Below are 17,775 nucleotides of genomic sequence, written 5' to 3' on the forward strand. Positions count from 1 at the left end.
TGGACCGGCCGCCTACTGAAAAAGTTTTCTGACCCCTGTTCAAGGGTGATGGCATTGTAGTCTAGCAATATGTGGAGGGCACCATGCTGACCTCACCTTCAACAAACATTAAAACTGCAATTAGCAATAAAAAAAATTAAATCAAAATAAACTCATAAAATTTATAACCATCACAAATAAAACCATGTACAGCCAGGTGGCATACAGTGGAACCTTGGGTTACGTACCATCCTCCTTACGAACGCTTCGGGTAATGAGCTCCACTAACCCGGAAGTAGATGCTCCTGGTTGTGAACTTTGTCCCGGGATGCGAGCAGAAGTCGTGCGGCGGCGGCAGTGGGAGGCCCCATTAGCGAAAACATGCCTCATGTTAAGAACGGTTTCGGGTTAATAATGGACCTCCGAAATGAATTAAGTTCATAACTGGAGGTACCACTGTATTAATTTTATTAAATAAAACAGGTAGCAGAAGCAAAACTAAAACATCTCTTTGTATGGTGGTACCTCTGGTTGCAAACGGGATCCATTCCAGAGGCTCGTTTGCAACATGAAAAGAGTGCAACCCGCAGCAGCGTGGCTGCACACGTGCGGGTTGTGATTCGGCACTTCTGCGCATGTGCGTGACATCATTTTGTGCTTTTGCGCATGTGCGAGCAGCGAAACCCGGAAGTAACCCTTTCTGGTACTTCCGGGTTGCTGCGGGACGTAACCTGAAAGAACGTAACATGAAGCAAACGTAACATGAGGCATGACTGTACTTCATCCCGCTCCAAAATTATTCTGAGTGTTTCCTCCAGATTGAAGAAGAGTTTGAGGTGGTTGATACCCCCCACCCAGAAGTTCACAAAATACTTCTTTTTCCATTATCTGTGAATGGCAGGGGCGGTTGGGGGGTGCTGCTTCCTAATAGAAGCTCCTTCTTAGCGCTTTGTGGAAGAGCTTTACAGGATTTCACACTACCTTCAAAGCAACTGTTTGTAGAATAGATTGCCTAACAACAGATGACAGGAGCTCAGATTATGCAGCAGCTTGAAAAATGTTTGCACAGTTTCGATCTGTTTTCATAAGATCTGTGTGTCTGTGAGTGTACTTTTTTCCCATCTCTAGCTCTGTATTTATTTAAAACAGACGTAGGATGTAGATTACTTTCCTCTTGCCCTCCTGGTTAATTAAGGAAAGCCTGCACACTCTTTCCTGTGTAAGAAATCAGTCTGGCAGCAACCATAATTTGGGAACTCCCTGCTTATTGACATCAGGCATACTTCCTTTTGCTTTTTGGTTCCTCCTAAAAAGATGCTTGTTTAGACAGATATGTAGAATGTTTAATTAACATTTTAAACTGTTTTTAAACTGATTTTACTACTTTATTCTTTTTAAAAATTGCTTTGAGGTTTTTTAAATTAAAGAATCAAGTGGAATATAAATTTCTTAACATAAAATAAAGATACAGGTGTGTGTGTGCTGGGGTCTGGTTTTATTGTTGCCAGATGACACAATTGACCATTAGAGTGGCATGCACAGACTTCTCTTCACCCAGCTCCTTTTGCATTATTCATTGCTATGGAAATAATAATAATAATAATAATAATAATAATAATAATAATAATAATAATAATAATAATTTATTATTTATACCCTGTCCATCTGGCTGGGTTTCCCCAGACACTCTGGGCAGCTCCCAACAGAATTTTAAACAAAATAATCCTTTATATTGCTGGGGATCAAAAAATTTCCTAAGTTTCTCTATAGTATTTTCTCCCCTTCAAGATACATAGATTAGTGAAAATATAAATGAAGCAGCTGTATTTCATGATCACAGTCTATTATTCTTACATTTGAGAGATTCATTTTTCTTCATGGTGCATGCAGAGACACCCACTGTTTCCGTTACCTAGTTACTGTATGCTCTACTTAGAGTATGACAGTGTTCCAGTGGTTTTCCACATAGTCCTTTGATATCCTACTCTAACTTATAATTGGGACCACTTTTCCAAAGTGTACTGATATTCACAACTCTTAATAATGCCATTCCTGTTTTAGAAAATCTAGCGTAGAGATTTTTAAAAATGTGAACTGCATTACTTAGAGTTGTGAATCTATACACTTTGGCAAAGTAACTCCCAATTCAAAATGAGAGTAAAATATCAAATAACTGATATTATTATTATTATTATTATTATTATTATTATTATTACATTGGTGGTCTTAATTTTTGTTGTGGGTACATGCAATATCTATAGCGTATACCTGTGCTACTGTGACATTTCAAGGGATAGTCCAAAATATTAATAATAATATTTTACTCCTCCCATCTGGCTGGGTTGCCGCAGCCACTCTGGGCAGCTTACAATATAATAAAAGCACAGCCAAGTCAAACATCAAAAACTTCCCAATACATTAAAGTGATGGAATCTTCAAAAGAAATGTCAAGAACAACAATTTAAGGACCTTCTATATGCCTCTGGTCCATAAGTAGAATAGTGCCTTACAATTAGCCAATTGGCCCATATGTTAAGAATGATTGGTATCGGAACAGCTTCATTTACCAGAGACAGGGGCTAAGAAGATGCTATAATGGCTAGAACAGAAGGCTTTGAGGCATTAATTATTTGTTATTGGTGGTAGAAAATATTTGAGAACCAATGATACAAAAAGCTGTGTTGAGCTGATCGTGGTATTTCAGATAACAAATCCCAGTCTAGCATGTAGTTGGAATCAGTTCTATATCTTGTCATGGTGACTTGGTTTGCTCTTTATTTACAGGTTTTAAAATTCTATAAAGCACAGTGGAATTTCTCTAATTTATTTCTATTATTCTTGTCAGTAATAGATGCAGCCTCAAACCTTTAAGAAATTTTTTTTTAATGTTCTCTCCCCCCCCCCCCCAATACTGCTCAAGTTACACTAATTTTGATTTACTTAAACTATTTTGGTCAGGTAATCTACTTTTAATTTAGTGAATTTCTTCCTTTTAATGCAAGTGCTTTATATTTTAATATAGCCATTGATCTAGACAATAATGGGTTCTTGGAATTTCTAAGATTGTGCGCTTGGTGATGTGTTTTTCAGCAATAGCTGGTGATAATTTTCTAGCTTGCAAGGTATTTTTAAGATTTGTGCTAGGGCAGGGGAGAAAGAAGGTGATGTATAGGCAATGAAATCATTTCATTAGAGATCTTCTTGAAATGGCATTTAAATTATGTCCAGTTTATGTTCTTCTATTTAGAGAAGAAAGATGCCTTCAAGAAAATCCCAGTCTTGTAAAAATAAGCAATTCTCCCAATGGTCCAATAGATTAGCACTCATTTGTTTTAGGAGGCTGTTTGCGTTTATGTATATAAAATATAGCTCCCCTCTGCATACTTTAATACTGTAGTAAGTATTTAAAGTGATTTGCATTGATCTCAAAATTTTAATGATGGTTTTCTCTGTTTGTAGGATCTGGAGATTGTGTATTCCTATTTACACGGAATGGAAGCTTTGTCTAATCTACGAGAACACCAGCTCCGGTAAGTTGTTTAATGAAAGTGCTTTATCCTCTTTTTAACACAAGGTGCTGCTTTTTAACAGAAAAGATTCTGTTTTGGGAGTTAAGTAATACACTTCCTCTCAGTGTGGATTAACTGAAACTTAAAGCAAAACTAAAAACTTTAGATAAGGAATACCTAAATATACAGCCACTGGTCTCATGAAAACACACACACACACACACACACAGAGAGAGAGAGAGAGAGAGAGAGAGAGAGAGAGAGAGAGAATGGAGAACCAAATAGAACTCCTATACTGACACAGTTTTACATACTGTTGATTAGTGAAGTTTGCAGAGCAATGAAAAGTGATAGCCATGAAGTTTATTTGGGTGTCTTCTAAGAATGCCATTTAATGATTTTTTAAAAATCGGTTTATTTGAAGTTGTTAGATCCCATTTTCTTTATAACTTAACTCAAAACAGCTTATGACACACTTTTAATATGAAATTCAATATGTAAGAAAAGGAAGTTACAGTAAAAATAGCTAATGATTTTTACTTCTGACAGGGTGTCACTTGGAGAAGGGCATTGGCCGATAGTTTTATAACCAAAGTGGGTTGATATGAGATCAGGTTGTCATGCATCTGTCTCAAAGACAATGGAATGTGTCTCGGGGGGGGGGGGAGTCAAACCGCTGTGTTAACATCAATGAAGTGACCTCCCTGGGGTGCAAGCCTGGGCAGTGTGTATGGAGGCCCTGGGCTGCCCAGATGACAAGACTCACTGATGTGGTGCTAAGGAAATCAAAGCAATACATTTGGTACCAGCTTGGCAGCAGAAGTTGCACAAGGCACCATCCAACTGTCTTGGGGAATCCACTCCGAATTTGTGTAAGGTATTTTCTTCTTCCAAAGATACCCTGCAAAGCAGGAGACGTTTAAGATCAGAGTTTTCCTGCTCCTAGATGGGCTTCTTTCCCAGGTGGGCAAGCCCCATCTGCCCCTCACTTCCCTCTACAGCATGTGCAGGAACTGCCTTCTTAACCATTGGACCCACTATTGGGATCAGGTGCTTCTTAAGATATTTGGGTTCCAAGCAGCCTAGCGTTTTAGATGTAAACATTAGTAGTTTGCATTGGACTTGAAAATGATTAGCCAGCGAGTGACACTCTTTTAAAATGAGTGAGATATGATCTGAAAGAGCTGTGCCAGTTAAAATTCTTGCTCTTGTATTCTGAAAAATTTGGGCTTCAGAACCATCTTATAGGCAACCCAACTTACAGCACATTGCAGTAACCAAATTGGGAGGTTAACAGAGCAAAGATAGCTGAGGCCAGACTATCCCTACCCAGGATAGCCTGTGGCTGGTGAGCTATCTATAGCTGGTAAAAGGTACTTTGTGCCACTGAAGCTACCTGAGATTAAAATGTACCGGTAACCAGGAAAACCCCCAAGCTGCGAATCTGCTCCTCCAGTGAGAGTGCTGCCCCATCTAGAGCTAGCTAAGTGTTGTCTCCTAATCATATGGACAGATGTGGGTTCACACATTGGCTCTCTGAGCAAGCTGTGTTAGAATAAAGAGAAAAAGCAAGAGTATGTGTGAATGCAATTGCTTCAAATCGCTCACAGTGTTGTATTGTGGAACTCAAGGACAACTGAAACCTGCTAATTAGTGTTCTGAAATACTAAGTATGACTTTGGGAACTATACATGTCTACACTTGGCTGTGACAAGTTCTGTCAGAAAGTTAAGAAAATATCAGAAATCTACAGCCAGATGGAAGTTGGTAACAGTTCCTTCATTCTTCATCACACATCTTTTCTTTTGTGAATGCACAATCAGAGTCTTAAATTTAATTGGAATAAACGTATCATGAGAATTCAGCTCTTCTGAAATGAAATTTTTAATGAAAGTAGTTTGGCTGAATGTAGGTTATAGGTAAAGTGTTTCAAGTTAGCAATTAAGCCATTCTGTAGAGGATGGAACTGGTGGGAATAGAATCTGTTAATTCACATTCCAGGAGTATCATTAGATAAACTTTGTTAAATACACGTGAAAATCTCAGATGTCAACTTTATGAACAGACACATTTTACTGCTATTACACTATTATAATATTGAGCAACAAATCTGTGTGTTTCCCATCTCTGTCATGGTACCTGTTACTATTACAAACAACTTGGAAAATTAGATTGGAAAGAGTGTGCAACAGTGGCATTCTCTGCCTTGCTTTCCTTTTTTTTTTTTTAAATTGCTCTTGCATTGCTGTATGTCAGAACATGTTCCAGCATCATATTATTATTTGTTAACGCAGGTTGAAATGACATTGCTGCCTGCTGGTGACAGGGGCAGGTACCATGGTGCCCTGAGCTAGGTCAAAATTTAATATTTGTATCCTGCTTTTCCAACAGCAATGTTGAACTCAAAGCAGTCCGCAATAATAACAATAGGATTTAAAATTAGCATACATTACAACCACTATAATATCAAAAACACAATAGCATATAAATAACATAGAAAAACAATCAAATCCATCAATTAACACAATTCAATACAATCACATAGAGATTCAAAATACTGCATCAAAAAATGGGCTTATGAGCACCAGTGCTAGTTGACCTTATCTCTGAGAAGGGTAATTTTTTAACCCAGTGCAGCAGCACACTCCCAGGCAGCAAAATCTTTCATAGTTTTGAGCCTCAGCTACTTTTTCACCCTTAAGAATTTGATCACTTCTGTGGAGGGGTGGGGCAACAGTTTTCATAGAATATCCAGATTCTCTATGATGTCTTTTCTCCATATACAATATTAAGGGCAACTTCTTTTCACAGCTAGTTTGGAAGACTGCACTGGGCTCTCTCTCCCTCATTGCAGGGGCACAGGTCCCTTTGACTTGTGCCAAAAGGCTCACACCTCTGAGCTTTTAATGTTATCTGGAGGGAAAGAGAACAGACAGCCCCAATAAGCTTGGCAGCTGCCATGTGGAAACACACAGAGATACAGACTCCCAGCAGACTCCTTCTGTAGCTGATTCTGGCAAAGGATGAGCTTTGAAAGTTACCTGGAGGGAAGGTAGCTACTGACATTAGTATATTAGATTTTTAAATAGCACAATTATGTGAGTTGCAACTCATGGTGGCAAAGAAAGTCTAGTGGCATAAAATCAGTTATTAGAAGCACAGTCGCTGACAGAAGTGACAATAGGGAATCCTCCATTTCTGTTGTAAATCCCAAAAGTACAGGAGTCTGCTTGTTCATTTTCTGATAAATCTTTTGAGTAAGAATTCCATTCCTGCCCTGGGATACTGGGTAAATGTATTAACTTTTCTGTGCTAACATGATTTGTAGCTTACATGTAACATGAAAGGTATTTCTATGCAGTAGAAGACCCCCCCCCCCGACTTAAGAGGAACCATTCACTTCAATAAAATGAATAAGACTTAATTAAGTACATCTGTTTTATCTCTTTATTCCTGCCCCCCAGGACCAGGTTTGCATAAACATGTAAGACTTAAGGTGCTTGTAACAGAGCAATATCATTATCTAATTTTTAAAAATAAGTTTATATCCTATACTCCCTGCATTCAGCATTTTGAGAAATTTGTGTATGTATATATTTAAAAACATAAATATGCAAATATGCCACATGCTTTGCTTTCTGGAATGAGAGCAAATTGAAATAAATGTATCTTCAGGCAGAGTTAACAAATAACATGGAAAGTGACACATGGAATGGAATAGAATCACTGTCACTTAAGGGATGGTGATCTTGACATTATTTTCCTCATGATGTCTACAACAACAAAGAACATTCTTTGTGAGGACTTAAGATTTCACTTCCCTGAAATCAAATATAGCAGATCATGGTCCGCAACCTTCGCTTTTTGCACATCTATTTTGATAAGTGTTTGAAAACCCACTGTGAGAAAACTGCTACATTGCAGCCATATATTAGTGACAGCCACTTATCCTCAGCATGTGTGGCTTTAAGGGAACTGGCCTAACTGTAATATAAAATAGCAGCTAATAAAAGTGCTCTTACTTATAAATGCTTTTTGTTTCTTTTTTCACAGAATGATGTGTGAAACAGTGAGATACGAGAGGCACGAAGCAAATGAAGTTTTGTACTAGTGAGTGGTTATCTTTCTTTCATACTACATTGCTTACAGTGGTACCTCGCAAGACGAACGCCTCGCAAGACAAAAAACCCGCTAGACGAAAGGGTTTTTTGTTTTTTGAGCTGCTTCGCAAGACGAGTTTCCCTATGGGCTTGCTTCGCAAGACGGAAACGTCTTGCAAGTTTGTTTCCTTTTTCTTAACACCGTTAATACAGTTGCGACTTGACCTCGAGGAGCAACTCATAGAACGCGGTGTGGTAGCCTTTTTTGAGGTTTTTAAAGACTTTGGTGATTTTTGAAGCTTTTCCAAAGCTTTCCCGACACTGTGCTTCGCAAGACGAAAAAAATCGCAAGACGACAAAACTCGCGGAACGAATTAATTTTGTCTTGCGAGGCACCACTGTATATGGAAACTTTTATCTGATCTTTGCACAGCAGTTTGCCACTTCCAATTGTATCACTGTGTGTGGGGGGCAGGTAGGTGGGAGGTAGTGGGCAGGGGGATGTCATTTACTAGTGCTGGCATAGAATACAATGAACTAGATTATGTTGCATCAGAGATGAATTTAAGGGAGTCTTTCTACCTAGTGACATTCCACAGTGTACTTGTCCTAATACTGTGCTTATGTAATGTCCATACTCCTTTGTAAGTATTGAGAAGAAAGATGTGTATATGCAACTTGACTACATTTTTAACAGGTATGGTTAGTCAAAATAGTTTTAAATATTATGGACCAATAACACTTGTTGTTCAGTAGCATTTTGATACTTTCTGAGATCAGTTATTTGAGATCTAAAGCTCCTTCCAATGCTCTTGCTTTAAATTTGAATTTCTTTCTAGCAGTTTACATATAGGACAAGTAGAAAACAGAATTTTATGCCATGTTTATCCACCCATTTTCCATTTGGCACTTGCATGACTGACCTGTTTGTTATAGACATAGAACAAATTTAGGGATTTCATGAAGGTGCAAACTGATTCATAGCATGGGGTGACATCTAGATCACAATTCTGGCTTCATCCTGTTGCATAATCTTACGATCCAGTTGAATTGGTTTGTGGGTCACACTATAGATATACTGGCAGGTCAATATAATATTGTCTTGTGATTTTGAGCATGATTGTTTGTTTTTCTTCCCTGCCCTTTAGTAAGTCCTGAGGCTCTCTCTTCAAAACTAGCTCCTACTATGATCAACCCATAAATTATTGAGTGGCCTATTTTTCTGTGTGTGTGTGTGTGTTTGTGCGTGTGTGTATCCTCCTCTGGGCAAAACATTTTATCAATACTGAGAAGCTATGGCTCCATTCTTGTGTACATTTAATAGAGTGAATGCTATGTTAAACCCACATAGGAATGCGCTAGAAGTCTTTTCTTTTGGAAGTTTAAATAGAAGCTATGGTATCTTCTCACAGGCACAGTATGGGGAAATGCCACACAAATTTGATGTGCCACTTTCTGTCAGCCAATAGGGTTAGAAAGTGTATCCACTGGATTGCTGTGGCAGAAAACATTAGGAGTTACACTGGGGTTGCCCTCATGCTTCCAGAAATCCTGGGAACAGGAAGAAGAGAGAGCTTCAAGCCTATATTGGGTGCAAGATGCTCCACATGCAAAGCCTCCTTACCCATCCTTAACCTGTTTTAGCAGCAGCACAAAAGAGGGAAAAGGATCCCTGGGAGAAGGCATGGGGAGATATGCATCCACTGAGGTCAGTTAACCTGCCTACAGGGAGCTATTAACTGCAAGTGGGTGTGTTCCATTTCTGGGATAAAGACTGTAGGAAGAGGGGAAATGTTTTGGAGGAAACAGAGTTAAATTCTTGTTCCCCCAGAAGTTTTAGTTTTAGGTTTTGTTTTATTTTGCTTTTTTGCAGAATAAAGGATTTATTGGGTGGGATGTAAATAAATGGACTCAAGAGGATGCACTTCCTCTGAGTACAATTCCCACTCCCCCACCTCCCCTTTCCCCACCCCGGTGAATAACTTTCCCAAGTGTCAACTCAGTAGTTCCTTGTGTTAGTGGAACTTACGTTGAAATTTAATGCTATTGCTTGCAGATATCAGCCTCAAGACATTTTTTTCTTACACTATTGTCTTAACTTTCTATATTAAATATGACCTAGCCAGCTTACGGATAGAGTAATGACAATAAAATAGCAGTTATTAAAATAGTGTACGCAAGAAGGCTAAAAGCATACAGTGCCTCGGATTACCTATGCTTCAAGTTACAGATTCCGCTAACCCAGAAATAGTACCATGGGTTAAGAACTTTGCTTCAGGATGAGAACAGAAATCGTGCTCCGGTGGCGTGGCAGCAGCAGGACGCCCTATTAGCTAAAGTGGTGCTTCAGGTTAAGAACAGTTTCAGGTTAAGAATGGACCTCTAGAACGAATTAAGTACTCAACCCGAGGTACCACTGTACTAGCAATACAGTACTCTCCTGGGTGGTTGCTTCTTGGTGGCACAACTGCAAAGGACCTAGCAGATGGCACAGGGATCCATAGAAATGTCTTTCAAGAGAAGCTATATTCTTGAGCAAACCCATATGGAGAAGAGCACTTCAAGTGGTCTCTGCAGAACTTATAATCAAACCAGTAAGAGGTTTTTTAAAAAATTGAAGGGGTGGAGCAGTCTGGGTTAATAATTATGACAATTCGTTTGTTAAGTGTTTAACAATAGTAAATGCTGTAGAGGGTGGTGGTGGGTAAAGATTGCCTCTGCTCTCAAAGTGGCAATCCAAGAAAAAAGGGAGGGAGGGAGGAGATAGTAAAAAACAAAACAAAATGCCAGTAAGGCAGGGAACGAGAATGATAAGAACAACATTAATCAGGGTAAACTTGAAAAAAGAGGTGATTCTGAAAATATGTTTTCTTAAGAAAATGGAAGCAAGACAGAGACAGAGATGAATATCTAGGGGAAGTGCATTCCAAAAGAAGTAGGAAGAAAATGGTTAGAAACAGAATAAAGGATGTGAGGCTTTAAGATTTAAAGAGAGAACAAAGAGAAATGAGATGGGAGTGTTCAGAAATAGAGAAGGAATCTGGGTAGGATCGATTTAAAAGGGGAGGAGGAGCTTAAAATGAAGACAAAAAACAAGGGTAGGCAGTGAAATGACAATGCTTTTTCTGCTTAATTTGTATACCCAAATACAGTATGGGAGACAACTTGAGGCTGCAGCCACAGAATTTAGAATGCCTTTTAGACAATTAGTTAAAACAATTGGTGCTCTTTATTGCTGCAATAAGATATAGAAGCAGCTTTTTCTTTAGGGTTAACCATGGACCATAGGGTTTATGATTACACAAAGGCTTGATTTTCAGAGGAGCACGATTGTTCTGCAGAGGTGTCTGTGAATGTTGGTGGGGGAGAAAAAGTTAGTGTTTCAATTTGGGCTGCCGATGTGTAAACCATAGCCTGTGTTAAATGATAAACATTGATTTCAGAGTATTACCTGGTCCTTAATGTTTGTTTCCAAGGGCAAAGAAAAGATGTTAGAATATTATTTTAAGTAAAGTCTGTTCTTGAAGCCTTTGCAGAGTTCTGCGTACCAATTTCAAACAGTGTGCTGAGGCCTCTTCAAGCTATGGATGTTCATTTGCACTGTGCTTCCACTGTCTTTGTGAAAGTCATCCAATAGGATATTTAATAATGCAAAGAGTAGCTGCAGCCAGACTAGTCTGTTGATTTTTCACTCCCCCTTCCTCCCCCTGAGGTATATTATACCTTCTGATAGCTAGACAGTTGGCCAGGTTGTCTTGGGATCTAGCCAGGTCTGCACTGCAGTAAATCAGAATCGCTTATTGGGAACATATTTTCCACAGAGAGCTTCCAGTCAGCTTTAACCACTAGGACCAGTGTATATAAAAATCCAGTCATTGATTTTGGCTATATAATGATTAAATAGTGTTGTAGCTTCTAGACCAGGCTTCATTTCTTCTAAAGGGTATATGCCAATCCTGTGGCCAGTTTTTGGGGGGTTATTATTGGATGTTAGTGGCAAGGTTTCTTGCTGGTGGACAGGATGTAATATCACAGTGAATGGACCAGGAAAGAGACCTTGTGGTCATAGCAAATGGCTTGATGATGTTGACCCAATATGCAGCTGCTGTGAAACAGGCAATGAATGACTAACATGCACAAACTTCCACAATCTTGGATTTATAGCTTTTTTAACAAACTTTTTTTGTGAATGATTTCCCTCTTAGGAAGAATTTTCAGACACCAACTAGTAGACCTCACAGTGGCCATTTTAAAGAAGCCTTACTTTCTATAAAAAGAAATTGGATGTGATGCATTCAACTGGAATTAGCCCACTAGTTCTGAACTTTAATAACCATGCTATCACATCAATCAATCAATCAATCAATCAATCAATCAATCAATGGGCTGGTCCCTTTTCGTTCATGCTAACTATTTGTGACTTGTAATTATACTTGGGTTTAAAGCTTACAGAATTATTGAATAACTCAGGTCCTTAAACATATTTGCTGCCCTTTGGTGGCTGTGGTGGTTATGAAAGTTACAGAAACAGGTGTCCAATTTAATATGGGCATAATTTCAAAGGCAAAACAAAAGTTGTGCCAAGGCCAATGACTTCAATGTAAAATTTAGCAGAAAATAGTATTTTAACATAATCCTAGCATTCATTAGAAGCTAGTCTGGTTTCCAAATTGTTCCAAATTGTATGCTTAAAATTTGAGAGATAATGCTCTGCAACAGAAGGATCTTCCTGTCTCTCGGGAAACATGTTTTAATATCGCAAGAAGAAATAAGATCAAACAGTTTTCTTCACCAGCAGCTAAATACTTAGCTGGTTCTGACCTCCAAAATTAAGCAGCTTTCTAATCTTGACTTTGTCAGGAAAGAACTCAGAACATTTTGCACAAAGTAGCAGCATTTAGTTTGGGGGTGGTGGAGAAGAGAAGAGGGACTTTAAATAGTGAAAGAAAAAAAATGAAGACATTAAAATGTGTTTGTGTGGTTGTTCTGTAGGAGTGAATCATTACAGCTTAATCCTATGTTTGAGACTTACTCTTGAATAAACAAGTGAATTCCGTGGGACTTACTCCCACATACGTGTGTACAGAATTGCAGCCTTAGGCTGCTGTACAGTTCTAACAAGCCAGTTGCTGTTATCAAATGCATTCAAAGTACCATTAAAGTTGTTTTGATATATAAAAGTATTGGACTGTATCAGACTAAATCTTGCTGAAGAGTACATTCATTGAAATGAATACATGCAAGTTAATCCATTGGTTAAGTTAATCCATTTTGTCTATTGGTTTTTGTGAATCCATCCTGAGTATGACTGAGTTGGATACAACACTATATATGTAACCACTACATGTTTAGGAAGAATTAGTTTTAGAAAATTCACCACTTAAAAAGCAGTCTGTCATGGGCAACTCATATGTAGATTGATATTGATAATGTTCTGTTTGCTTCTGTTGCCCAAATTGCACTTCCTAACATTTTCTTGTTTTTATTTACAGCCCCGATGATATTGGGACCTGTTGGTATATTCTTCTGTCTGGTTCAGTATTTATCAAAGAATCAATGTTTCTTCCAAGGAGCAGGTATGACTAGAATTTGTTTTATAGTTCACATAACTAAAGATAAATAGTTCTCATCTAATATTGAAAGAAATATTAATTAATTGCATTAATTGCATTAATTGCAAATTAAGTGTTGAGGGGCTTAACGTAGTTTCCAGGTTTGAGTCCTTTCATCAACACACTTTGAATTAGATCTCTAATCACTTTTCAAAAGTAATTTGAGCCTATGTTCATACGCTTTGAAGAGAGTGCACACTCGCCTCTTGCCACACGGTGTTTGCCCCATTCAAAAGGCATTGTATTCTTCCTTAAAAATACGCTGGCATTGAACTATTGGAGGAAGAGTGTTTCAAAGCTGAACAGCAGTCACCAAGATCTTCTCTGGACATGACCTCGCTTCTGGGGATAATGGCTATCACTAAGTAGCCTGTTTTCCATGTTCGTAGTGTAACACAGGGAACTCTTCAGCATGAGACACGTTGTTGGCAACTGCTCATTCATGGTTAATGTAAAGTGGTACTGTTCATTGAATGTAAAACCATGATGCTGGTTCCCCCCTTCCCCATTTTTCTTGGAATGTATATGTTGAAAAGTTAGAAAAAGACTTTAGAAATGGGCGAAAGCGATTGTCAGTTGTGGATAATATCAGAGAGGTGGTGACAATGTGGGACGTAGAGGGGGGAAGACTTTCTTCACATGCCTGCACTATACAAGCCATGATCCCCTGCACATATGTATGTTATCTAGGACAAGAAAGAATAGTTTATCAGTACTTGTGGCTGAGCAAAGGGGGTGGGAAGGCATCTACTTGTTCTTGTGACCCTTGTCTTCTCCAGCCAAGGTGCTGCATTGTGTATGAGGAAGAGCACTGCCAACATAACAGGGTTTAGGGAAGCTGTATTTCCAGTTCTTGAAAGAGCAAAGAGGACCTAATTCACTAGAACTAGTTTACAGACCTATTGTTAATGTAAATTGCCTTTAATTCCGTGAAATAAAATGTACATTTTCAAGTTAGTGTGTGTAGCTACCATATGAAATTTGAGCCAGTATGCTAACTGAATGAATGCTGCAGTGTGAAAAAGATTTCTGTATTCAACTTGCATTCTGGGATACAGAGGAAAAATCTGACAAAAATATTGCCAAGTAGCAGGTTGATACAGATTTAAGTCAACCTTGAAAAGGTCTCTCTTGATTTCTTTCCCTGTGCCTTCGCTTTGGGTGTCTCATAGCATTTAAATCAATTTTATGCCATTTTGCCTGAGGCTGTCAGCAAGGTAATACACAGATGTGGATTAAAACCACAAGAAACTGCATGCATTCTATCATGATTTAAAAAGCAGTAGTAACCAAATGGATAGCGTGTGTATCATATCAAGCAGTTGCAGAACTGTGTTTAGTAAAAAGTGGTAGTTACTGATAACAGTAATCACTGACCATTTTATAAATTCCTGAATTAACTACCAGAAAGTGTGATCAGTTAGTTACAGCTTAATCTTCATTCATTTCAAAAGATTTGAGCTGCTTTCCAGGTGAACTCCTTAAAATGAACAGAAGTTGCACAATAGCACTGCTTAGCTCCCAGTAGGCGTACATGCACACAAGCTTGTGCTCATATGTTGGAAGTCAACAGTATAAATTAGATGTGCATCTGATGCAGAAGTTACTGGTTTGCACTACATAGAATTTTAGATATATTACATCCCTTATGTGTTCTTGTGCTCACAAAAGGTTCTTGATCTAATGGATGAAGAAGGGATGCGATGTTATGCTAATTTTTCCCTGCAGCCCTGCAGTGTCCCCCAAAACTTGTTCAGATAGTTGAGGAACCCTTTGGAACAGGATGGAAGATGGTATGGGGTGTGTCAGTCAGCACAATCACATTCCCTTCTTTTCTGTTAGCCCCGGTATCAGCTTGATCATACAATCATATAATTGTAGAGTTGGAAGCGATTCCAAGGGTCATCTAGTTCAGTGCCCTGCAATGCAGGAATCCCAACTAGATCATACATGACAGATGGCCATCCAACCGCTGCTTAAAAACCTCCAAGGGAGGAGAGTCTACTACCTCTCAAGGGAGTCTTGTTCCACTGTTGAACAGCTCTTACTGTCAGAAAGCTCTTCTTGGTGTTAAGTCAGAATCTCCTTTCTTTTAACTTGAATCTATTGGTTCAAGTCCTAGCCTCTGGAACAGGAGAAAACAAGCTTGCTCCATCTTCTGTGTGACCACCCTTTATATATTTGAAGATAGCTCTCGTATCTCCTCTCAGTCTTCTATTATTCAGGCTAAACATGTGTAACTCCCTCAACTGTTTGTCATTGGGCTTGGTTTCCAGAGCCTTGATCATCCCTCCTCTGCACACATTTCAGCTCGTCAATAACTTTCTTAAATAGGGGCACGTTAAAGCTGGCACGTTACTCCAATTGCGGTCTGACAAGGCAGAATAGAGTGATGCTATGACTTCCCTTGACTGGGACACAATACTTCTGTTGATGCAGCTTCGAATAGCTTAAGCCTTTTTGCTGCTGCATCACACTGTTGACTCATGTTAAGCTTGTTGTCTACTGAGACCCCTAGATCAAAAGGGCACAAATTCGAATCCACACTTTGTTTGCATATTTGGATATGCACTTAGTGTTAATCAACATCTTACATTGGGATAAGAATGGAATGTGTGTAGAAAGGTGCACCCCACTGAAAGTAATGTGGTTCAAATAGGCATATGTATGTCTGACATGCTAGAAGTTGCTGATAGGTGTAGAGAAGTATGTTTTGTATTGTATTCAGGCCTTATGATCTGCTCTTTTTTATGACTTTAGGTGAAATTCTAGCAAATGATAATTCAGCTCAAAGCATTAATTCAAACATTTATTTTTTATGTTTTAACAAAAAATGATAAAATTGAACATTTATGTTTAAGGTAAGTGGTAAGAATTCAGATAAAATACTATACAGTATCTTGTATCTTGTAATAGGACCTGCTTTAATACTGTCCTAAAAAATATTTGAAAATATTGAAATATACAGTGAAATATACAGTGGAACTTTTTCACTGGCATTGCTTAAAACATCACTCATACTGATTGACAGTGAACTCAATTTATTATCTCTGGAGCACCTTAAAGGTTAATAGGCATTTGCCAGAACAAATGCAATCTAAATTTTAGATATGACATGATTAATGGAAATTAACATTAGTTGGGTGGCAAGAAGAAAATAGATGCTTAAAACAACAGGTGACAAATTGCTTAGACAAGAGATGCTTTACAAGAGGGATTTTAGTAGGTTTTTGATCAGTAAAGGAAAATAAAGTATTTCTTATTTCTCTACATCAACAGACACAAACATTGAAAGAAGGGAAGCTCAAATGTTTTCATTTTTTAACTGTTAAGTTTTCAAAAGATTTTGCTACATGTTGTATACAGCTGCAATATTTTGCATGGAATCATAATAAAACAATAAAATAGCAAAAGAACAAAGACAGGGCTTAGAATCTATCCAAAGCCAAATTAAAATAATAATAAATCTCTTAGTGTTTAAAATTAAACCCTAAAAGGAACAAGTGGGTTCAAGGTCTATCCTCTGCCCAAGGGAATCCTGACTGTTCTTTAACATCTGCAGTAGACTGCTAAAACAGCATGCAAACTGCTTTTCATGGAGACTTCAAAAGATTCTTTGCAGTTACTTTCTATTTCCCTTTCAGTGAAATAAAAAGGATCCTTTTGGAAAACACAAGTCAATTGTAGTAGATCTGCCCCTTCCAAATGCTCAAGATGCCTTTCAGTAACTGAGTCCCTATAAATAAGATATTGCAGCAGTTGTTTGCTCTTGAGTCTCCTTGTTTTGATATACAGCACACCTGAGCCCCAAATGAACTGTGCTTCTGCAAGTACCATTGAAATGAATAGCACTTAAGCTGAAGCACTCTGAGGGCTGGAGAATCTATGAGATAATATATTGCTTAGCCTTATTTTTTAGTAGCTATTGATAGTTTGTTTCAGGCTATTTTCCTCCTTGAGCCTTTTTGTCTTGTGATGAGAGAGCCCCTCAAGCCCTGGTTTTCACATCTGGAGGCTTATGCCCAATCATTATGCCATATCCTAGCTGATCCGAATAGCAATTTGTATTCTGTTGAGACACAAGTTGCCACAGTTATGAAGTTTTGGAAATACTTTGCTGTCTTCAAAGAACTACCGTTGAATCGTTTCCAACAGGGAAAGCAAAGGGCAGCACATTCATATGCTTGTGCGCTCAGAAGTAAGTACCACAATATTCAGTTGGCCTTACTGCCAGACAACTGTGCATAAGATTGCAAACAATCAGTTCGGGTTTAATAATGGAACTTCATTTTTAAAAATCCAGCACTATGAGACAAAAACCAATGTTTGTTTGTTTGTTTAAAGGTGATGTGAATCTGCAGTTGGAATGAACAATAGAATTGTAAAAAGATAAAGGGACCCCTGACCATTAGGTCCAGTTGTGACCGACTCTGGGGTTGCGGCGCTTTATTGGCCGAGGGAGCTGGCGTTTGTCCACAGACAGCTTCCAGGTCATGTGGCCAGCATGACTAAGCCGCTTCTGGCGAACCAGAGCAGCGCCTGGAAACGCCGTTTACCTTCCTGCTTGCTCTTTGA

At 38.5% G+C, this 17,775-nt stretch overlaps 1 protein-coding gene across 4 annotated transcripts in view; it reads left to right on the plus strand.

Moving 5' to 3' along the window:
• Positions 1-17,775, plus strand: part of RAPGEF2 (Rap guanine nucleotide exchange factor 2) — a 157,131-nt gene that overhangs the window by 49,828 nt on the left and 89,528 nt on the right. For all 4 annotated transcript variants that reach the window (XM_082237167.1, XM_082237170.1, XM_082237169.1 and 1 more), the window contains exons 2-4: positions 3,439-3,509; positions 7,542-7,598; positions 13,081-13,164. In XM_082237167.1, the coding sequence (XP_082093293.1) occupies positions 3,439-3,509; positions 7,542-7,598; positions 13,081-13,164 (212 nt within the window). The remainder of the gene's footprint in view (positions 1-3,438; positions 3,510-7,541; positions 7,599-13,080; positions 13,165-17,775) is intronic.

The sequence above is a fragment of the Podarcis vaucheri genome (assembly GCF_965113315.1).
Source record: "Podarcis vaucheri genome assembly, chromosome: 9".
In the NCBI taxonomy this organism is placed as follows: Eukaryota; Metazoa; Chordata; class Lepidosauria; order Squamata; family Lacertidae; genus Podarcis; species Podarcis vaucheri.